We start from the raw sequence: 25,165 nt of genomic DNA on the forward strand, positions 1-25,165 counted from the left end.
ACACTGTAACGTTTATTTATAGGATAGCATTAGGACTGCAACAGTGCCATTTCAGCAACATCCCATCTCTGTCAATATGTCAGTACCTGTATAAATATACAGAATAAAAAGCAAAAATAAAATGTACTTATAGTTCTAAGACATAGGCTTAAACTAAAATTGAAACAAAATGGAGATCGTTAAAATGACTGAAATAATACATCCACAATCCTGATAAAATAAACGTGTAACTGTGAAGGGAAAAAAGTTAAAAAGAAAAGTTTACAAAAAATAGAAATATGTCAAAGAACAGAACAGATTCAGGCTTCAAAAAAGTTGCAGTTCATGGGGACAGAGTCCACTCAAAGCAAACAAGCCCATCACTAAACTTTAAGGCTCATTTCTAGGAACCCATTATGGCTTTTCTAAAATGTGAGAGTGTATACTGTACAAGATAAAACTCACTGTTGAAACAAAAAGTCATGTGGTATATTTTAACTATTTATCAAAAGCCACAACCACCACCAATCACCACAAAAGCCAATTTTCCTAAATTTGTAGGTCGGACACTGAGCAGAGACTCTTAGTCTAAATGTGAATTAAAATTACTTGGGAAACTTAAAAATACCAATGCCTGGATATGCCTCCAATTTAAATTGGAATCTGTAGTCATCAAGGCTAAGAACTACAGAAATAGCCATCCTTATCCTACTAATCTAAAGCTAAATCTTTCTGAAAAATAATACTAATTATACTTCTATTTAAAACATCTACTGCAACCAAGAAAAGGAAAAAAGCCATCTATGTTTGCTAAGAATAGTTAATCTAAGAAATGAGTACACCATTTTACCATTTCATTTTACCCTTAAAAGTTCTAAAGCAAACTTCTCCAAGCTCCCCCCGTATAGAAATCTCAAAGCACTTATTTTTAGTTGACAAGTCTTTTTTAAAAAAAAAAAGCTTTTAAAAAAGTTTATTATAAAAACTATCTTTTAATCTACTAATTGAAAAATCAGCAACAGGAATTAAATATTTTTAAAGGAAATTACTATACTTACCAACGTGTGTGTGTGTGTGTGTGTCTAACCCACTTCATAATCAGGTAGGTTACTATCACTTTCTAGTTTAGAAGGCATCGGCCCAGTCATTCTGTACGATTAGAAACTTAAATTCTGGTAATCGTTCTAAACCCAAGCCATTTAGGCCACAAGCCCTTTTCTGCTAACCACAAGAATTAGAGAATTTGTACACCTGAATGATACTACCACATTGATTAGAAGACAGGCATTCTTTCAAAATCAGTTATCACAGGACTTGAAAAACAGCTGCTTGGTATTTAGATCACTTGGATACTGGGTTAAAACTGCTATAAATCGATATATTATTTGTTCAAAGAGGAAGGGCATGAAGCAACAAAGCAAAAACAGAGATAGATGTATTTCTTGTGAAAGCATAAAAGAATAAAATGGAATGGAGACGTAGAAAAACAGGGTTTTTTGCTTTGTACCATCAAATCCGCAAACCACCACAAATACTGTCAATTAGATCAGGAGAGATAAAAAGAAATTAGCCCATTTCCTTAACATAGAGTGTATGAGTATCTTCCTAAAGTATCTTAAGGTATGAGAGAACTTCCTTGTCAGTTCCAAATTCAACACAATACAAAGCAAAGGAACTTTTATTACTACATTCACACAAGTAATGATTAAGTGCCCTGAAGTTTACCCTGATAGCTTAAGATTACCAAATATTAGTTTCCACAGAACTGTTTTAACTTTCTAATCCTATTCAAAGGAGAAAAGGGTGGAGGAAACTCATTAGCACTGCCACTTCATTTCAAATGCCATTTTTGTCCTTGGGTGAATGTATATAACACTAAACCATGATCTTCGCAATAGTTTTCTATTTGGTTTAACTAGTAGTACTAAAGGAGCTTAATACAGGATAATACTTTAAGAGCTTTATGTGAGACAAAGTTAACGCTAAGATAACATGACAAGTGTACAAAAGCTGTCCATTGGTTTTTTATGAAGAGTCCATCTAACATACATAGCAATATATTTATAACCAGAAAACTGCACTGACTGAAAAGTAGACACATTAGTTTGTCAAGCTCTATCTGAAAACATGATGTTTTATTAAAACAAAACCCAAAACACTTAAATCTCAAGTTCTATGGATTTACAGTCCAGTCTTACTGAAGCTGCACAGATTTCCTTTCTTGCAGACAAAGTAATATGCAGGAAGAACCCACGAAGAGCACGCTGGCTATCTGACAAATTGTACTATCTGGATTACAAATGAGTCTTGAAAATCTTCTGAAGAATGTCAAGGAGTTACCAGAGAGATTATATAGTGACCTTGATTTTTATTTTTCTTTACCTAGAATTCTACAAATTCTAAAATTTATCAATTGATGTAACTTTTAAATAAACAGCACCAGTCTTGCCCATTGATACAATTAAAATTTGACTTTCTCAGTTCTTAGTTCACAAGTTTATTATGAAAAACACTGCAGTGCTCTTGTGCAGTAACATCGTCTTATAGGAGGGGGAAAAACAGTTCTGTTCAAAACAACTCACCAGGTTCTGACAATAACAAAGAACATGAGGCTGAGATTTGAGAAGGGAAATAAACTGAGTGCAGACAAATCATACAATTAAATTAAACGGTATCCCTGAAAATAAACAAAACGATTTCAAAACTCACAAGTAGAGAGGGGAGGCCTTGGTACTTATTTTTAAAAATGTTCATTAAGCTCCAATGATTGTTTGCTGCTATCCTTATCTACAGTCATGCTGAGTAAAGCTATAGCTAAATGGAAGTTAAATTGTATTCACGAGGTGTTAATGTTTACATCTTATTATCTGCAGTCTCTCAGAGAAAGCAAAAGTAACTACAAATAGCGCTATGCCAGAAACTGGTTTCTTGACCAACAATGTCGCTTCAGCATGCAATGAACTGGTTCATTCTAAAGTGGTCACGGCTGTTGATGACAAGAGGCTTTGTATTTTTATATGGCACATCTTTTGGTCCATGTGAAAACAAGTTTTTTGAATGTTAACTATTCTCTGACATTTTGGAGTTACTGTTGCTCTTCCCATTTCCATTAGGTCAATATATGGTTCATGGCAATACTGTACAAGTTTAAAATTTCATTACAGGAAGTAGTCTGGGGTACGACGAGTAACATGTGGCTCGCCTCTGCGAGGTGCTGGGTCAAACTGCAAGCTGAAAAACAAAACATGTTTGTTGTTTATACTCCATGTATCAATTTACTGACAAAATCAAGACACTATTCTTTCAAACTTTATAATTTTTTTCCTATACAATTTCAGTTTGCCTTCAATGGAACAGAACCCTAATTGTAGCCTAATCGTGCATTTATTTATTTAAAATCATGCATTTATTAAGAGTGTAATAGCTGCATGCCTTCTCAAAGAGCCAAGGCAGAGAGCCTTTTTATACATCAGGATTCCTCCTAAGATTATTTGAAAGAAGAGTTCTACTAAATAAATATAATTTAAAAAGCCTAATGTACTGTATTTGTAATCTCAACCTTAGGATATATTTTATTAACCCGATAATAAAAACATGTGTTTAAAAGTTAGAATCCTAATAAATTACGTTGGGGTCTATATAGGACAAGTTTCTGTTAGTGTTTCAATATATCCTAAGTCCGTTCAAAAGGAAACAGAGAGGTGGCTCAGTAGGTTAAGCATCTGACTCTTGGTTTCAGCTCAGGGTATCTCAGAGTCATGAGACTCAGCCCCATGTTGGCTCCCTGCTCAGTGTAGAGACGCTTGAGGTTCTTTTCCTCTCTCTCTCTGCCTCTCTTCACACCTTCTCTCTCTCAAATGAAATAAATAAAATCTTAAAAGCAAACAAAAGGAAACATAAAAATCAAATTGGAATCTGGATTTAGCATGAGCCCTTTAACTCTTACACTAACTCCCATTCAAACTATACAGTTTGACTCAACTGTAATGGCAGCCAACTACTAAGGTGTAAATACTTACAAAGAGTATTTTAGAGTATCATCAAGTTCCATGATTGCAGCTTGATTACCACAACGATAACAATAGTTTGGAGCACTGAAAATCGTTACTACATTCCGGTCGTGGCACCAGTTATATCCCTATAAGGAAAAGAAAGGTGTTAAAAACTTATTTATTTTATTTCCTTATTTACACAACTAAATGTGACTTGAGAGAAAAAAAGATCTCCCCTTCCCTCCCAAAAGGCTTAAAAACTATTAATGCTTTGTTTCTGGACATATTAATAATTTTCTGTACTCTTGTGTATAACTGAAAAATGTGTATATATGAATTAATTTTTCCCAAATTACAAAGCTAATTTACTAGAAATAGAAAAGACACTAAAACACAGCACTAATCACTGAAGAATTAACTGCTTCTTCTTCATCTGGCTGCCTTCTGTGGACAGCAGCATCTCATCAGCTTCCCACTGCAATGGTCCCAAACATGATTCATGAATGAGTATATGGCCACTCCTTATAGAGGCATATAACATATTCCTCTAGACCAAAATTGTCTTAATTCTCTAAGGCAAAGGGGAAGGTCCCCCAGTCAGTCACTGCCCAGGTACAAAGAAAAGAGGCCTCTAGGATCTCTGGCCTCATTTTGTTAAGTCCATCTGAATACTCAAGTTACTTTTTAAGCATTGTACACAAATGTCTTTCCCTATCTTTAGCAAAGCCATATGTTTCATAATAATCACAGTTGTTTTTTTTTTTTTTTTTTAATTTATTTATTTATGATAGTCACAGAGAGAGAGAGAGGCGCAGAGACACAGGCAGAGGGAGAAGCAGGCTCAATGCACCGGGAGCCCGATGTGGGATTCGATCCCGGGTCTCCAGGATCACGCCCTGGGCCAAAGGCAGGCGCCAAACCTCTGTGCCACCCAGGGATCCCATAATCACAGTTGTTAAGAGTATTAATCTAAATAGGAACTTCATTTTCTAAGTATGCTAATCAATGTCCCATTTCCCTTTTAGTTTCTTAAATTATCTGTAATCCTACCATCCAAAAGGACTACCAAAATATCTGGTATTTCATCTCAATCTCTCCTCTATATATACATTTTAAATACATTAAAGAAACAAAATCGAGATTAAAAATGTTACATTCCCTTCTCCCCTGTTCCCTGTACCTTACTTTCCCAGGCTTAAATCCCAAGCACTATTCAGTCATGAAGAATTCTCTGAAAACATGTCAACTCATCTTCTGTAAAGGCTCAAGCTACCATGGCAAATTCATTGGAAGGGATACATAGGGTATCCTCATTAATTAGTCCTCCCACCTCCAATCCCTTCCTTAGTATCTTCCTTCATTGCATTTAGTTAAAAGGTAAATCAGGTTTCAGAGAACATACCTCCATCACCAGCTGGTGAGCTCTGGACACCAATGTGAGGCCATTGGCATGATTAAATGTTTCAGAAATGTCTTGCCCAAAGGTGTAACCAGCTCCTCTAGGAGATATACCCCAACCACCACGATCATCTGGATCTGACCACAGCAAGTCACACATTGGACCCTAAAAAGTAAGTTATAAATTGACTTCTTACAAAAATGATTTGAGTAATTCATGCCCTTAATGAAGTCACACTTTGAGGGGTTATTTGCTGAACACAGTCTAAGGTTTTGTTTTGTTTTTAAGGTTTTGTTTTAAAAGTCAAATATCTGTGTCAAATAAACTATTTCCAAATGTCTTTAAGAGACATACCCCACATCAATGTGCCCCAAGAGCAATAGGCCCTATAGTATGCAAATTTCAAATCAGACAGTATAGAGGAGTAATTAAGGTAGAGGCTCTGAAGACAACAGCCTAGATTCTAAGCCCAGTCTCAAAGGTGTTATGATCTTGAAAGGTTTCTTAATATTAGCCTCTAAAGGATGAGGTTGCCGAGAAGAGTGTTGATACCACCCACACAGGGTCATTTCTAAGCATTAGAAGAGAGAACACACCTATGAAAGTTACAATAAACTTTCTCCCCTCTAAAAACTTTTCTGAAATGATTTTACTACCAAACAGAGTAACTTATTTAAAAAAAAAAAAGGCAATACCTCATGAGGAACTTCTTGTAGGCGATCAAGTGCTCTGATGTGATCCAGTGTATCTATGGATGGTGAGAGGCCACCATGTAGACAGAATATCTGAAAAGAGTAGTTTATAATGTTAACCTCACATAAAATAAACTTTAAACATTCTGGACTAAGCTACAGGCAGCAGCCCACATCATTTAGCGAGACTAGGGTTTCTGTGTTCTGCCAGAACCACGCTTGTCTCTGCAAGAGCTTTCTTCCAGCCTACTCTACACTACTGAATACAGCCCCCCTTCTTCCTGATAAATGATTACTGCTGCACCCAGAAAGAATTTCTGTGACCTTACCCTCACCATAGACTATCTTCCTTCTCATAGAATTTTCTTGCGATTTCTTCTGTACACTCCTCTACATGAACCATTAAAGAGTTAATCATATCTCCAAGACTTGTCCAAAAACCACCTCAGAGGATGGATGGGCTACATCTTCCATCCCTGTGGTACCAACATACAGTTCAGTGCCTGATACAAAGGACAGACGTCAAAAGTCTAAAAGGGATGTGTGGGTGGAAAAGTGGCATCTAAACGTTAAGAAAACAGATTCATGAAAACAATCAGCAATATAAGTTTTAGGAAGACCTACATACCTGCCCATCAACCAAGGCAGTGAGAGGAAGATAGTCAAAAAGATCTGTAAAGTATTTCCAAACATTTGCATTTCCATATTTCCTTAAACACTCATCATAGAAACCATATACTTGTGTGATCTGTCTGCTCTCATGATTTCCTCGAAGAATGGTGATGCGTTCACGGTAACGAACCTGAAACAACAAAATAGAAAACAATATGAATACCTGGCTCCTTCAAAAACCAAATGACAATTCGGCAAACTTTCTACAGGAAAATTCAGAGTTCTAATTTTGGTGAAGAAAACCTTCCATGCCTCCATATTACACTGAAATGAGACCCTACACCTAATGACATCTGTCCACGGAGTTTTGGTGAACCCCATCTCAACTACAATCAAACTCCTACTACTATCAACTTTATAGACACAGGCAGAGGGAGAAGCAGGCTCCATGCAGGGAGCCTGACGTGGGAGTCGATCCTGGGTCTCTAGGATCATGCCCTGGGCCAAAGGCGGCTCTAAACCACTAAGCCACTGGAGCTGCCCTACTACCAACTTTACACTAAGCATAATTATCAGCTGTAAAATTCCATGAAATTTTTTCTATACTTAGATGACTTTTGGTAAAATGCATAGTCCTGTAGTAACTATCATGATTATTTTAGAACCTTTCCATCAGTACAAAAATATCCCCCATTTGCTATCCCAACTCCTACTCCCAGCAACCACTGATTTGTCTTTTGAGATCTGCTTTTTATAGAAATTTCATATAAATGAGTAATACAATATATAGTTTTTTTATGTGTCTGGCTTCATTTACTTATAGTATTTTTGAGGCTCACTTGTGTATGCATCAGCAGATCTTTTTTATTGTTCTTTTTTATTGCTGCAGAGTATTCCAGAGTATACCCCCCCTTTTTTTAAGATTTTATTTATTTATTCATGAGAGACAGACGGGGGGGCGGGGGCAGGTAGAGACACAGGCAGAGGGAGAAGCAGGCTCCATGCAGGGAGCCCGACATGGGACTCGATCCCGGGTCTCCAGGATCAGGCCCTGGGCTAAAGGTGGAGCTAAACCACTGAGCCATCTGGGCTGCCCCATTTTGTTTCTTTATTCACTATTAGGATGAACTTCTGGATGGTTTACTTTTTGAGAGTTATGAATATGTTGCTATGATCATCTTGCCTATAAGTTTTTGTACAAACATAAAATACGCTTTCATTTTTCTTGGGTATATTCCTAGTCCAATATAACTGATGAGTCTATGGGTGTATATATGTTTAACTTTAGGCAGCCTGGGTGGCTCAGCAGTTCGGCGGTGCCTTTGGCCCAGGACATGATCCTGGAGACCTGGGATCGAGTCCTACATTGGGCTCCCTGAATGGAGCCTGCTTCTCCCTCTGCCTGTGTCTCAGCCTCTTTCTCTCTCTGTATCTCTCATGAATAAATAAATAAAATCTTAAAAAAAAAAAAAAAAAGTATGTTTAACTTTTAGGGAAATTGCCAAACCATTTTCAAAATGGTTGGTATATGAAGGTTCTAATCTCTTCATAAACTAACACTTGCTATTATCAGCCTTATGGACAACAGCATTCTAATGGGTGTGATTGTGACTTTAATATGCATTCCCCTGATGATCAATGATTTGGGGAACCTTTTCATGTGCTTATTGACTATTCATGTATTTTCTTGGATGAAGTATCTATGTAAGTATTTTATCCATTTTTAATCTTACTGAATCCTAATAGGTTTTTGTTATATGAACACAAATACCTTTTTCTTAGTTATATCTCTTGAAGAACAAAAAAAATCTTAATTTTGACGAAGTCCAATTTAACAAATTTTCTAATGGACTGTGCTTTTCATATAGTATCAATCATTGCCTAATCCAAGGTTACAATATTTTCTCCTATGCTTCATTCTGGAAGTTTTGTACCTTTAGCTCTTACATTAGGTCTCTGATTGATTTTGATCCATTTGTATGGTATGAGGTATTCTAAGTCCATTTTTTGTATATAGATAGCCCTCTGTCCTAGCACTACTTGCTTAACTTCCTCCCCCAACCCTCTGTATTAAAACCCTCTGTGTAAGGGCTGCTATAACAAAGTAGAGGAAACGGGCAGCTGAAACAAGTCCAGATCAAAGTGTAAACAGGGTTAGTTTCTTCTAAAGACTTGTCTACTTGGCTAATAAAAGGTCATCTTCACATTTCTTATCCTCGTCCCTCCGTTATATTGTCCTAATGTCTTCTTACAAGGACACCAGTCATATTCAATTAGGGCTCACCCTTATGACCTATGTTACCTTAATTATCTCTTAAAGGTCCTATCACCAAATACCATCACATTCTGAGGTACCACCGGTTAAGACTGCAGTGTATGAATAGAGGGAGGTGTATGCGGCACAATTCAGCCCCATAACATTCAAATATAAATTCTTAAAGGCAGCATATTCATTCCTCTGCTGAGCACTGGGACTCATCTTAGGCTTTAAGTACAGATTAGCTTGTAAGGCTGTTTCCATTGTATCTAGAGGCACCGCAGTAATTTTCCATCATTTAATCTAACTGCTTTGTTTTACAGATACAGAACTTAGTATCCTCCAAGTTGTGTAGCACGTTACATGATTCAGACTAGTGGCTTCATGAACACACACATTATATATTGTCTAAAATTCAGCTCATGCCAAAACCACATCTTACCACTCTTGCAATACTAGAGGTTTCTGGAAGCCATTTTACCATTGTGAACGTTCTTTAATAAAATCTCCCCTAAAGGTAAAATCACACTTTCTTTTCAGGGAAAGGCAGAGAAGCCTGTCATTCTAAATACTAGTGACCACTACTTTGTGTCTCATTTTCAGATATTTGTACATTTCCCAAAGCTACAATTGGTATAAAGCAACTTCCTTTAATTATCATTCCTATTGTTCTAGATTGTCAAGTTTTAATGGCTGCAAACTATTCCACATAGAGAGAAATCATAATTTACATATTCACTTCTGTTGGATATTTAGATCTATTCTTTTTCTGGTATTGAAGATAATGCTGCAATTAATGTTTTCACACAAATAAAGCTCTTCTCCTCTTGAATTTCTTCTTCAGCAAAGTCTAATTATAGGATTACTGTGTCAAAAGGTATAAACATTCTGATATTTAGTATGTTTTATTTCAAAAAAGTGTATTTTTTTTAAAAGTGTATTTCTAGAAAAGTCTTCAGCGAAGTCTAATTATAGGATCACTGTGTCAAAAATCTGTAAACATTCTAATAATTAATAGTATGTTTTATTTAAAAAAATTACTTATTTCAAGAAAAGTAATAATATTATCTCCCCACACCTTGATTAACTGAAGTAACATTTTTATTTGACCAGCCTTCTAATATTCTCCTAAAAACTTGAATGAGAATAATTTTTTTTACTTTTATTCTGTACCATCCCTTTATTTAGAATGAAGATAGATCTATGATTTATAAATCTTAAACATGAATACCTGCATTCCTTAAATATGGAGTTTTATTCTAAAAATTAACATTCAGAGAAAATCACAAATCACCAGGAAAAAAGGAACGAGACTGTCTCACCCTCTGCAAAATGTCCCAAAGGTAACAGTGAAATTACCTTAAGAGCTACAAGCAGAGTAACTGTTTCAACTGAGTAATATCCTCTGTCAACATAATCTCCCATAAACAAGTAGTTTGTGTCTGGTGATTTGCCACCAATTCTAAACAGTTCCATGAGATCATGAAATTGCCCATGTACATCTCCACAGACGGTGACTGGACATCGAACCTCTTGCACGTTGGATTCTTTTGTCAGGATTTCTTTAGCCTACAGAAGGGAGATAAAATAAACCAATACATTTGGCATTAAACATTAACAAAGATGTTCACTTAAACTTAATGTAGCTTAACGAGCAGACACAATGTAAGACAAAACTGTAGGCACTGATAATTCCATTAAAGAGGGCAAAATATGGCCAGATTCTGTTAGTTATCTCACTCCTGATACTTAGAAAAATCATGTATCTAGATGCATAGTTCCATTCCTCTCATCTATCAAGTACCATCTAATTAAATGTTAAACAGATTATTATTAGCAACCGTATAAGATTAATGAAAATGGAACAAGACATTCAGGTACCTAGTTCCTTAACCTTAAAGTTCTAATTATAGTATACTGGCACTCCAGGCTATAAGAAAAGGTTTCTAATTCCCCCCTTAACTAGTTTTTTTTTTTTTTTGGGGGGGGGGGCATTATAAAATTTTGCATGACTTTTAAGCTCTTAATACTAAAAATACAAACTTTGTTTTACAACTGTAACTATTTGATATACATGCTTTTTATAAAGTTGTTTGGCAGCATATGCATTCCCCCACATAATCACAAATTCAAACATTACTTTTAAGGGCAGCATAATGTTATTTCACTCAACTGAAACCTCATCAGTCATTCGACACACGTTTATAGATCATCTACCTTACCCCCAAAACCAAAGTTCACTGGGAGACCATCATTCATTTGCTCAATCATCTGAGTGATACTAGATGCCAGGCCTTGTGCTAGCCACTTGAGGACCACAGTATACAAGACAGGTCACCACAAACAAGTAACCAATCACCAAAGTACAGGCTATGTATGTTAAGTGATAAAAGAAAGGGACAAAGTAAACGGTGGAGATTCATTTAATAAGGTAACACAACAAGACAGCCCATTAAAGCACACAGTGGAGCAGAGAGGCAGAAAATAAAATGATCAGGCCAAGTGCTAAGACATGCTAGAGTAAGCAGCAGTGTTCCAGGATCACAAACACTGGGACAGCTAGGAAATCTGCCTGACTGAAGTCCAAGGAAAGGGATGGGAAAAGGAAATGAGAGGTCCAACACAGGCAAGGTACAATCTTGTGTATAAATTCTCAGGAAGAGGAAAAGGTTAAAGGCTGAAGCATACATACCAGTAAGAGTAGAGAAGGGGGCAGACTGGGGTAGGTGCAGGGTGACCCAACTATCCTGGTTTTGGTACTTAAAGTCTGGCATCCCAAGAAATGCCTCAGTTGTGCTCAGGTAAACCATGACAGTTGGTCACTCCACGTAGGAAATGCAAGGGAAGAGTAGGGCATGAACATGGACCAAAGAACAAGTCTAATCAAAGTAATACTAGAATAAAGATCTACTGGTAGAAAACTTGAGGAGTGAATTTCGGATTTCCGAGGTAGGGCTACACATGTGGGTATCAGAGTAGCGCTTAAAGGCCACTAGTATTCAGGGACCAATCCACCAAAAGGTCTTGCCCAGTCTGCCTCCAAAACACAAATCAATCTGTTTTTATCTTTCTTGCCACTATCCTGGTCCAAGCCACCATTACCTCACCAGGATTACTGTGCTAGCTTCCATACTGAACTCCCTGCTTTCATTCTGCCTGCTTCTTTTTTTCTTTTTTTAAATTTATTTATTTATGACAGTCACACACACAGAGAGAGAGAGAGAGAGAGAGAGAGAGAGAGAGGCAGAGGGAGAAGCAGGCTCCATGCACCGGGAGCCCGACGCGGGACTCAATCCCGGGTCTCCAGGATTGCACCCTGGGCCAAAGGCAGGCGCCAAACCGCTGCGCCACCCAGGGATCCCTCATTCTGCCTGCTTCTAATCAATTTTCCACTCAACTATCAAGACTAAGAGCTAAAAAATGTTCACCAGATTCCTTTAATTCACGACTGCATACACAGAACCTTGCTAGAACGATGTCTGAGATGTAAAAGGCATTTAATATCTATTTGCTGAATAAATCAAGAATTTATACTGGGGGTACTGGATAGATCATCTTCAGGGAAAGCCATGGATGTCTCTCAGGACAATATCAGAAGTACAGGCATGGAAACTGGTACCAACGTCTACGGAGAATGAAGAAATAACAGCTAAGAGTAGTAAGGAAAAGTGTCTGGGTACCTAGACAGAGAAAAGCAGCCCGAAAGACAGGTAACTTTATCCTAGAGAAAGGCAGCATCCAACTATCTGGGAAGGCTATTAGAGAAAGTACATGACTTTCTCAGGAAGAACCAGATTTCAGTTAAACCAAGAAGGTAAAAAGAGTGGATTAGAAGTATTTATTTCATACACTCAGGATTTATTGAGCATTTTCTTCTATATGCAGCTAGCATTATGAAATGGTGTTCCAGAATGTACAGTGGGAAGTTGCATCGGGGGGAAGGCAACACACTAGAACATAGAGGTGAAATTGCCATAATGAATTGTTGCTAATGAGCCATTGCTGATTACATTCTGAGTGACAACCAAGGGTAACCAGGACTGGTTTTAAGGCAGTGGTATACAAACTTCTCCACACATGAAAAATCACTTGAGAAGTTGAAAGAAAGAAAAGAAAGAAAAGAAAAGAAAGAAAAGAAAAGAAAAGAGAAAGAAAAGAAAAGAAAAGAGAAAGAAAAGAAAAGAGAAAGAAAAGAAAAGAAAAGAAAAGAAAAGAAAAGAAAAGAAAAGAAAAGAAAAGAAAAGAAAGAAAAGAAAACCCCAGATACTGAGGCTACTCCTCTCTCAATGAAGCCAGAGTCTTTAGGAGTGGGATCCAAGCACCAAATTTTTTTTAGTCTTCCCTCCTCACTCCACACCAATGCTTCCCCAAATGCAGTGAAATTTATGAATCATTCTTAAAAAAAAAAAAAAAAAAAAAAAAAAAAGGATTTATTTATTTGAGCCCACTGTGGGACTCCATTCTAGGACTTCGAGATCACAACCGGAACCTGAGGCAGATGCCCCACTGACTGAGCTACCCAGCTGCCCCTAAGAAGTATTATTTCCAAGTCTCCCAACATTTGGGGAGCCTATTTCAAGACACTGACCAATCACTGATATCCAAAAATTAATAATTAATTTGATATATTTTTAAATTTAGAAAAACATTTCACCGTGTCTCAAAAAGTGGTATTTTTCTTAAGAAATAATCCATCTTGCTAGGGTAATTCCAATCTCCCATGATTTATTGTAACTAAAATGCAGAATTTCACTAGGGATATTCCCTAGTCTATTTGGCATTAATACCATGTCCAGTGTTTTTGAGCACCTGGTGCACAGTAATGGAAATAGTCACAAATGAAATAATAGGTCCCACTTCAAAGAAATTTGCAAGTTATTCAGAAGTTTTAAAGGGAAAATGATATACTATATGAATGATAAAAAGTTGCCATTCCCAAGTATCCTAAGGTCCTTATTACAATATACTCAAAATTCCCATTCAAATCATAAAAGGACAATCAAACCTAAATGCTATTTGTTCCTTTTATTTCAATTTCAACATATCACAATGATAAACACTCTATCTTTACTTTTACTTACTTATTTTTAAAATAGGCTCCACTCCCAGTATGGAGCCCAGCATAGGGTTTGAACTCACAACCCTGAGATCTGGACAGATGTTCCACCAACTGAGCCAGCTAGGTGATTCGATCTTTAATTTTTTAAAAAATATGCAAGTTATAGTGACACATATTATTTTTTTTGTTAAGCAGCAGATAAAACCAAATGTCACCTTTGACCACCCTCCACAATCCCACATCCCTTGGGAAAGTTACCACTGAGAGTATTTTGATGTACATTCTTTTGAAACCCTGTTTACAAGTTTTACATACGTATTACGTGCCTACAAAAACATAATCATTTTCTTTTGCACTTTTAAACAAAGAACAGTATTATTTAGGCAGCCTGCTTTTCTCTCCAATAATCCATCTTGGGAGACCATAATGAATATATACAGACCTGATTAATTTCTCATGATGGAAGTAGAATATTCCCTGATGGATTATGATTCGGGGAGAGGCCGTTACCAGGGAAGGCAAAAACACTACAATGTATATCCTAGTATTTGCTCCCTGGTATACACCTGGTATACATATACAGACATTCCCAGAAAGAAAATATCTTATTAGCAGATCTATCAGCTCCTTTTTATGTTGACATGACAAAATTGTCCTCCAAAAGGGAAAGGACACTGTATTTATAAAATTAACATCTTAAACTTCTACATCTGGGAAAGCCAAAGTTCTTTCTTCTCTTCCTACCAAATTTGAGACCAGAACAATTATAATTAAATCCTGGAGAAAAATAGTATTATGTACCAGATGCCATCAAGACAACTATAAAGTGTATCTTAACAACAAAAATTCAAGCTTACAAAGAATTTAAGTATACTTGTTTTGGGGAGGGTCAGTGGGGTCTCATCTCAGCTCCCAAATCATTACTACACACCAAAATACACTATCCCAAACACCAAAGCAATAACAGTTGCAGATGTCCTCACTGAAGATTATTTTACAGTCAAGAAAAACTAATCACAGAAAAAGAAATGCCAGAGGAGCTATGCTATCACAAGGCCTTTCAAGTCTCAGAAGCACATAAGAGAACCTCCTCTATGGGCCACCTAATGGGATCTCTAATGAGTCAGTCACCTTAATATTTGATCTTACCCAAAAGGCCAAAAAGCAATCTAATGAGTCTCCTTTAGAACATGCAGGCCGCCTTCACCAACCATCAGCTTCTAAGGTAGATAGATATACAACTTCAACTTCCTAGCTTAATATTCAAGGTAAATGGCAAACCAGATTTTCAAAGCAACTTAATTAGCATTCAAGATGTTTATACTTTTAATAACTACCTTTTCACTTTCTGGTATTGACTCCTATAATTTAGAGCCTCAGCCTCTGCACCTGAATTATACAGAGAAGCAAAAGCAAAAGACACATACCCCAAACTTTTTTGCTTCCCCCAAAACATTTTTTCAGGCCTTCAAAAGTCTCAGTAATAAACATTTGGGGGAAAAACAAAACAAAACAGAAGATCAAGGTTTTTAAAAATAGTGTAATCAGCACCATACTGATTATTTATTGATTCTTCAGTAGGAACTCTACTAAAATTCAAATGGCATAGACTGAAATCAGTGAATTCAAGGAAAAAAGATCTAATACAAAACTTCCGAGAACAAGGCTGAAACTAGAATAAGCTAGTCCAGTAATAAGAGCTTAACTGTGAAAAGTTAAAATTTTCTACTGTCCTAAAATTCAATTTGGAGAGTCACTAGAAGAAAAGAAACCTCTAAGAACATTAATTTATTAATTATTAATTAATCTGAGTTCAGATTCAGAAATTTACAATTTTTATTTTCAACTTACCATCAGGTTTCTTGAGTATGGGCTATCCCTAACCACCATAATAACATGTACAAAAAAGCAAACTAGACTTAAACTAGACTCCTAAAATCATCCAAGTCAAGATAGACAAGAAAAAGAGAAAATAGGGAACCAACAACAGATTCACAAACCATTTATAAATTAATTTCCTTAAGAGCACACAACAGCAGTATAATTTCTCCTTAACATGTACCACAGAAAAAGACAGAGGATACTTATGCATTTTTATATTAAATAAAGTCATACAACATATTAATGCATTTTTATTATTAAACCAAGCAAACATGCTAAAATGCAAATGATTACAATTATGTAAAAATTTGTTGTATAAGAACGCTGAAGAACATTAAAGTGTTGATGGGTTATAGCAGTCTTAAACCCACCAACAAAAACTATTCTCATTTCTTTGTATTCCCTTCCAGCTTTTACCCATATACAAATCTTATGCTTAAAACTGGTAAATGTCTCAACTTGTTTCCTAAAGTTCAATATTTAAGGGGGTCCCTGAGTGGCACAGTTAAGCGGCTGCCTTCAACTCAGGTCATGATCCAAGAGTCCTAGGATAGAGCCTGCATCTAGCTCCCTGCTCAGTGGGAAGTCTGCATTGCCCTCTCCCTTTCTCTCTCTACTCACGCAACGCATGAGCACGTTCTCTCTCTCTCTCTCCCAAAGAAATAAAATATTTAAAGTTCATATTCACGAATCCAATGTCCTATAGCATTATAGCAATCATTTTAAACTGATGTATAGGGGTTCCCTGGGTGGCTCAGCGGTTGAGCGCCTGCCTTTGGCCCAGGGCATGATCCTGGAGTCCCAGGATCAAGTCCCACATTGGGCTCCCTGCATGGAGCCTGCTTCTCCCTCTGCCTGTGTCTCTGCTTTTCTCTCTCTCATGAATGAACAAAATATTAAAAAAATAAAAATAAAAATAAAAAATAAAGTGATGTATACTATCCTCCCATACTTACACATCTATTGTTTATTCGACTTATTTCCTTTCCAGAGATTTTCAATTTACAGAGTAAAATATATGAACATTTTCTGGTTACATACGTAGTTTATAAAGCTCAATTATTTCCAACTTATATGTAATAATAAATGGAAGAATACACTCATTCTAATCTATTTCAAATACAAAATGTTACCTTCTGATTTACCTGGTGCTTTTTATTTTGGAGTTCAAACTTTTTTACTCTATGTTTATTTACTATCAGTTATTTCTCCTCTTACACAGATTATCCGCACAAATTTTTTGAGTATCTATCGATAGCTAGATGATGCTCTTAGATATTTTTCTATTAAAAATCTGATTAATTAAAATGTTCAATGGAACTCTACTTCACATAAATAAAACATTTCACAATTTAATCACAATTGAGTATATCTTCTACTAATACAGCCAAAAAGACATAAGACAAGCAAACCTGAAAAAAATGCAACAAATAATTTTTGAATTTTACTTTTGTTTCAGAATATAAACATTTGAAAACTTTTTTAAAAAAGAACAGGGCATCCAACTCTTCTGTTCGGCTCAGGTTGTGATCTCATGGGTCGCGGGATGGAGCCCATCATCAGGTTCAGCGGGGAGTTGGCTTGAGATTACCTCCCCCCAACCCCCTTCCCGTTCTGCTCTCAAATAAATAAATAAATCTTTAAAAGGGGGGGCAAATTTGCAAGCAACAATAATTTTTTTTCAAAACCACAACAGATTTTCATTTTGCTTCATACTGTTTTATGAAAGATAAAAAGAAAGTAGGTTTTCATAATTGTACAAAAAAATTAAGGTTCATGACAGACTAGTGTATACCGCTAAATTTTTATTTTGGTGTATGTAGGACTAGCCTCGGAAGCAAATAAATCTTGTGTTAATCATCTTCAACTATCAAACCTTTCTTCCTATTACTTGTCTTTCATTAATTACACCAAACAGATGCCTCTAACGTTTTATGAAACATTTTGGTCTTCTATATGATTATACTGAATGTATAATATTTGTGTGATTATACTATAAAAGTACTATAATCTTCCTTGTAATGTTTTAGGAACTGGTAGTTACTATTTGGTTTTAAGGCTTAGGATCTTACCAAAAGAAAAACATTCAGGAATAAGGAATAATTCTAAAATTGTATTTTTAATAAAGATTTTATTTATTTATTCATGAGAGACACAGAGAGAGGCAGAGACACAGGCAGAGGGAGAAGCAGGCTCCATGCAGAAAGCCCGATGTGGTGTGGGACTCGATCCCAGGACTCCAAGATCACACCCCAGGCTGAAGGGAGGCACTCAACCACTGAACCACCCAGGCGTCCTTCTAAAACCGTATTAAAAGAAAAAACATTAGTTGATGTTTTTCCACCTCTTTCTGTCAAATAAACATGTGCAGGAATTAAAACATTCCCAATCATTCCTGCAAAGGGGAAAAATATATGTAATCTACTCAACAGAGAAATGTTGGAGATATATATATATATATGCCATTGTTTAAAAATTCTTATGACAACAATTCATCACAAATAATATTCGCTCTAGGTGTCTGTTTCCTCCCTCATCTATACCAGATGACTTGGCCTAGATGGTCTTTAAGGTTCCTTCTATCACTAAAATTTTACTAAAGCATTTTTAAGCCTTTTCACTAAGTCACAGCCACCCAAAAGAAACAGGTAGTGGGCACAACTGCCAGTTTACAAACAATGCATGGCAGAGAAATAAAATGCACTTGATCACCACTAGCACAAAAATCTAAAAACCTTTCTTATCTATAGAGTTTACTACAAGTTCAATCTCTTAATGTGAAACCTTACCATTAGAGCAAAAAACTAACAAATCCCTAAGATAATGCTATCTTGACAAAGCTAAACAGCAAAAATGGATAATGCACATAAATAGGAGCTTAATAAATTTTGACCGAATGAATTCCAAAACTAAACATACACTGTCACATAATTAATAGCATCACAGACCCTGCAGTCTCTGTGAACTACACTTTGTATGTAAGTCTAGCTAGGTAAATGATGCAGTCTCCAGGAGCACTCTAGAGAAAGGTTCTCAATCCTCTTTCAGTCCCCTCGACATCAGTCACACTCCCATCTGTAACAGTGACTAAATGATTAAAATGAGGGTGAGGACATGGAGTGCCAGAGTGACTGGCCAACTGGTCATGTACAGTTTAGAAAATATCCAGATTCATATACACACATCTCTGTCATTGCCTTGTTCATCCATTCTAAACCACGCTACCAATATAAAAGTAGGCAACAGTAACTTTGTATTGTTAAGAAATTAAGCAGTTAATCCCAGATTGCTCTTTACAATTTTTTCAGAACCCATCCCCCAGCCATCCACCAGCAGCCAGATCTCTTTACTTCAGCTTCTTCTATCACCTCTGCACCAGAAGCTGTAAAAGTTATCTAAACAACAAAAAAACCCAAATTCTTTCCCCTTCATAGTTCTAGTCCAATTTCTATCTCACTTGTGTAGCAAACTGCAATTGGAAGGCTTTTTCAGACAAAGATGGCAAAGAGAAATTAATAAAGAAAACAAAAATGATGGGTCAAAAAAGTAAAAAAAGAGGAGTGTTTCTCTGCCACACCTAACTTTTCCTTTCTTCTGAGCACCTTCAAAAAAAGACCCCTGTTATTACTTCAATGCAAACCTGATGTCTCCTGGTTTTCCTAGCTCACCTCCTCCAACCTAAACAAAGAATACTCCACAAACAACTTACAACACTATAGGCAATACCTCCTGCCATAAAAGTGAGGGTGGACAGGTGACACAAATGTTACCCATACACTCCCCTCCAGTGTCCATTATGGTTTCTACAGCATGAGTTGTATCTGCCAATATTTGCAGATACAACTCTTGACATTGACAGAGAAAACAAAAGAATTGGGGGAACCTGTGTTTCCAAATAGTAGGGCTGTTCACCTTATCAATATTTCCTCCTTAAGTCAACTCCAAACCAACTGCATTACTACTTCATGACTGGGAGTTCATGAAACACACACAGGCACATAGGTCGGACTGTAGAAGCTATGATAATAAGGCATTTTACAAGCTGTATTGAAGAATATAAATGTTAGATATACTTTCCTGGAATGTTTTAACGTTCAGTTTCTAGATCATGATTTGCACTGAGGATACACAGAAAATTAACTGGCATTTTCTTCTCACTAATGTTATTTGAGGGGCAAATGCAGCCAACCACATTCAAAATTGAAGAATAATTACTGTTTCCTCCTCCAGGACAAAATGAGACAAACAGTGTGTGTGACATGAATAGGAAGCTTTCAAGCATTCAAAATAAAAATAATGCTTTATTTATTTTACAGAGCTATTGACTGTACAATTCAGTTTGACCCCAATTCACCTCTATTTTTCATTATTAACACTACCTAAGAAAATAAAGGGGAGGCTGTGAAGCAAGACTAGAACACTGGGCTTAGAATCTGTAAGCCTGGGCAATCTCACTTTAGCCCCTAAAGTCAAGTCACTTTACCTTTCTGAGCCTCTGGTTTCCATCTGTAACTGAGGATAACAATTATCTCATAAACTTGTTAGGAGAACTGTGTATGTGAAAATATGATGCAAACATCATTCTGCATCAACACTTCCATTTGTTTTCAATATTCAGATGACTCTAATAAAAATTAACCAAGGAACCTTTTTTATCTTTTTAAAAGATTTATCTATCCAAAAAGAGAGAGAGAGAACACGTCTGTGCATGAGTAGGAGGGCCAGAGAGGGGGAGAGAATTTCAAGGAGACTCCAGGCTGAGCAAGGAGCTGGATGTGGGGACTGATCTCACAACTCCGAGATCAAGACCTAAGCCAAAACCAAGAGTCCAATGCTTCACCAACTGCACCAAGGTACCCCAAAACAACCTTTTAAATTAAGCACAAATACCAACTCACAAAAATTACTCACTTCATATAGAAATTTAACCTTGGTCATATATTTTGCGGCTCATCCAGTTAGAAGGAGGGTTTGCTTTTTCCCATACTTATGTAACAAATGTGAGGCCTTAATGACTGCATTTTATTTATAGTGTTTGTAAAGTCATGGAAAAGAGCATATGTAGGTAAAGAACTCCTTTGGAGAAAAAAACAAAACAAAACAAAACAAAACTGGCTATCAAACAACATTCTCCACAAGTTTGGTAAGACCTGAAAGGACAAAGCCAAAAATCATACCTAAATTAAACCACTGGTGAAGTCACATAATAAAAGACTGTTTACTGTAGTTGATACTATTTACTTCTTCCAATCTGTAAATGGAAACATACCAGTCCAGTTATACAAATGTAGTAATGTTACTGACTATAGAACTGTGCCTAAGACAAAACTGCATTCACTCACCACAAAATAAATGTTCAACAATCAACTAAAATTAGGATCCTCAAAATGACAAAGTATACCAAGTATCATCTTGGCTTTGTTTTTTTTTTTTAAAGATTTATTTATTTATTTATTTATTTATTTATTTATTTATTTATTTATGATGTACAGAGAGAGAGAGAGAGAGAGGCAGGCAGAGACAGGCAGAGGGAGAAGCAGGCTGCATGCAGGGAGCCCGACGTGGGACTCGATCCCGGGACTTCAGGATTGCGCCCTGGGCCAAAGGCAGGCTCCAAACTGCTGAGCCATCCAGGGATCCCCTCATCTTGACTTTGATATAAACTTTAATCCTACCTTAAGGGGAAAAAAAGTTCAACTAGTCAACTGTATAAAAACCATATTCACCTTTGTCTATAAAGACACACCTGGATTCTCTGCATTTTGAACACCTACCACTGTTAATTAATTGCTGATGGGAGACCATAATAATGGTCTCTGAATTTTTTAATAACCATGACCTCCCATGGTATACTTCTATCTGTACCATTTAAATATTTCATTCAGAGCAGTCATCTTCAGGGAGATAAAAGGGAAGGCTTTTGTATTATTCTTCCTTCTTATAATTAAACAATCAACTACTACACCAAGTACCTATCTCCAACAAGTAACTTTTCGTCAAAAGAAAAAACTATTCTACTAATGAAAAATGGTTCCCTCAAGATTCTCAAAATATGTAGCTTTCACTAGATGTGCTGCTATTGGCTACTCAATTAAAAGTGAAAAGAGAAGCTGCCTTAAAATTTAGTTTGCAAAGTTAACATAGTTCCAAAAGTTCAAATACTTACAAAGTTAAAAAGAGAATGAAGACTGCATAATATTCCCCCTCAAAGGATCCATTTCTTGGGAACCTAATTTCAAATATTATTTCCACTTTTTTGGCCCTAAGAACAGAAATCTGGACACAATGGATAAGCATAAATTGTTGGGTTTTTTAAAAAAAGATTATTTATTCACGAGAGACACAAAAAAAAGAGGCAGAGGGAGAAGCAGGCTCCCAGTGGGGAGCCCGATGCGGAACTCGATCCCAGGACCCCGGGATCATAACTTGCGCAAAGGCAGACACTCAACCACTGAGCCACCAAGTAGAGAGTATTTAATCTCACCCTGAGTACAGAGTGTTTAATCTCACTATATCTTACTTTTACAAAGACAGGGAAAGCAATGACATTTACCAGATTCATCAAGTTTCACACACCCAACCCTAAGCACCCAAAATTATCTCCTACAGTCTCCAACACAAATCCTCTATTTCCCTGGTTCATGTATACTTAACTTCCAACTAGATTCATGCTCCTGAGACAAACAGGATTATACTTTATTGCTTTTCATCTCACTCATAAAAGTAAGGAATTGTGGAAAATCAGTAGGTGCTCAATATTTAAACACAACACACTAATTTAAATTGATTTTATATATAATCTCACCTTAGAAGGGACCCTAAAACATGTTTTAACTCTTTAAATAGGAAAATGTGGACTAAGTGGTTGTCCCAAGGTCAGTCACAATTACTCTGAAACAGAAAGAGGACTAGTGTTCAGGTATAACTTGAAGTCCAGTGGTCTTCCAATTATATCATTACCTTCTTTTCCAATGTTTCCTACACAAATGACTAGTCATCTAGCCAGATGCTGACTCAAAGTCTATATATAAAGTACTGATCCTTAAAAGTCATTAAAACCATTACTTAGAGCACCTAGAAATTGAGACTTGACAATACACACTAAAAGTTTTAAAAGCCCCTTTCTAAACCCTTAACACAAACACCATCCTCATCTGATGAGTAAAGAAGGAACAAAAAAGACTCAATACATTGCTAACATTAAAATTCAGCTCCAACAGAAAATGTGCCACCTAATCAACTAGCAGGAGACTTGCTCAGGCTAAGGATAAATAAATCTGAATTTGACTCATTTAAATTGCAATTATTCACAGCACAGTTTCCAAAAAAGCTTGCTTTAGGAGCATATACATCAAACTCATGAACCTAATTTTCCCATCAAACCGCAAACGAGTCAGTATAATTGCTCTCTAATAACTCTTCACTAACACAAAATGCAAATACAGCAATCCGAAATTCTGAACTAAAATGAAATACTGCCAAGTTAATTTTGACAAGAGAAGTTAAACTACCTATAGTGGAGATAAGCATATTCCATGTATTAGAAAACTGACTCCTAAGGCTTCAAAAACACAACACAGTCAATAGCCAAATAGGCTACCTGTTTCTCAACCCCTAGGTAAAAAACAAAACGAAATTGGGCCATTTAAAATGGACTTCTCAAAAGAACTATAGCATTCTATTTTCAACATCTGTAAGATATTTAAACTCTAAAAAGCACAACGACTGGACAGAGTAAAAGCTCAATCAACAGTTACTATCGCTACTGAAAGCCTCAAAAATACAAAGAAGTAACTTTTCCAACAAAGAGCCAGTATACAAAATTTGCGGCTCCGAGTTTACGTTGTTCGTTTTTAAAAACACAAGGCAAAATGCCAAGTACGTCCAGCTTACAGAAGGATTTCACAGTACCTAATTTGAGTCAGCATATAAATCATAGATTCAACTGACACTTGATTTCCAATCCCAAAGCTCCTTATGTAGTATGACTCACCAAATTCTCCATTTCTTCCAACTATGAAATATAAGTTGTACTCCTTCCTGCATCTCCCACCATGACTTTCGTAGAAATTAGATTAGGGACAGATTTTTAAATCCCTGTAACCCCACTTTAAAGTCAAGCCTCTGGGAAGGACTGCTCAGTCCGTGAGTTTCACACAGACCACCCAGGACAGAACTGAAGCCGAGTGACCTTTAAACAGGTCTTGGGATCAGGCCTGCGAGCTGGCCTTTGGGGGATCCCTCTGGACCAAAGAATTAGGCCCGAGAACAAGCCAAAAGCCTGGCACGCGGCTCACGGAAGAGTCGCGGCCCCGCGGCCCCGCGGCCCAGGCCGTAGGACCCAGGTCCTCTCACAGGCATCTCGAAACCGTCCCCGACCCCGACTTGCAGGGTCTCCGCCCCGCCGGCCACCCTGCCCCGCACCAAAGCCGGGAGGCTCGGAAGCCCCGGAGTCGGGGGAACGGCGCCATTTTAGGCGGCGGTGGCGGCGACAACCAATCCCCGCGCTGGAGGCAGGGGGCGCCGGGTCGCCCGGGAGCCGCTGCCGGGCCGCGCCGGCCGCCGGTCTGGGAGGCTCGGGGGGCCCGGGCCGGCCGCCTCCGCCATGTTGCACCGTCCCCGTCGCCGCCTCCTTCCCGGCGGGCCCGGCCCGCCGCCGCTGCCGCAGGCGGGGAGAAGCTCACCTTCTCGCAGAGGCTCTTGACCTGGGACTCGGACAGCTGCTTGCACTCGTTCAGCTGCTCGATCCACTGGTCCAGCTCCTTGGTGAACACCTTCTCGTCCATGATGCCACCCGCCCGAACCGGCTGCCGCTCCGCGCTACTCCGGCGCCGCCGCCCGCACACGGGCCACACGCACACGCCGCCGCCGGTTCCCGGGGTACCTGTGTGGCTGCTGGCGGCTGCTGGCGGCTGCCCGGCGCTGGCGCGAACCCGCGGACTCTCCCTGCGGTGCCCGGCCGCCGGCCGCTGCCCTCCTCCGCTCGATCTAGCCCCGGAGCTCCGCTCTCTGTAATGGCGGCCGCCGGCGTGGTGACATCACGCCCGGCGTCAGGAGGCGGCGGGGTAGAAGGGCCGGGACAGGAGCTGCGCAACTGCAGAGCCAACCGGGTCGGCCGCGGGCGCCGCCGGGGCGGGGGGCGGGGGGCGGGAAGCGGGGCCAAGGCGCAGGCGCAACGTGACGGCCGGTTACTGAGGCGCCTTCGCTCTTAGGGCGTGGTCGCCCCGCGGGAGGGGCCGAGGGGGAAGGGGAGACCCGGGCGAGGAGGGCCGCCGCGGGGCCTCCAGCCCGCAG

General features: G+C 38.1%; 1 protein-coding gene across 1 annotated transcript; it reads right to left on the reverse strand.

Annotated features, from left to right (window-relative positions):
• Positions 1-2,460: 2,460 nt before the first annotated feature.
• PPP2CA (protein phosphatase 2 catalytic subunit alpha) lies at positions 2,461-24,889 on the reverse strand. Its single transcript, XM_077911701.1, has 7 exons — positions 24,556-24,889; positions 10,291-10,500; positions 6,691-6,864; positions 6,066-6,155; positions 5,374-5,535; positions 3,999-4,117; positions 2,461-3,210 (listed from the first exon to the last, which is right to left on the reverse strand). The coding sequence occupies exons 1-7, from the start codon at positions 24,655-24,657 to the stop codon at positions 3,138-3,140; spliced, it is 930 nt and encodes a 309-aa protein (XP_077767827.1). The 5' UTR covers positions 24,658-24,889; the 3' UTR covers positions 2,461-3,137.
• Between the last annotated feature and the right edge of the window lie 276 nt (positions 24,890-25,165).

This window comes from Canis aureus, chromosome 10 (genome assembly GCF_053574225.1).
Source record: "Canis aureus isolate CA01 chromosome 10, VMU_Caureus_v.1.0, whole genome shotgun sequence".
Lineage (NCBI taxonomy): Eukaryota > Metazoa > Chordata > Mammalia > Carnivora > Canidae > Canis > Canis aureus.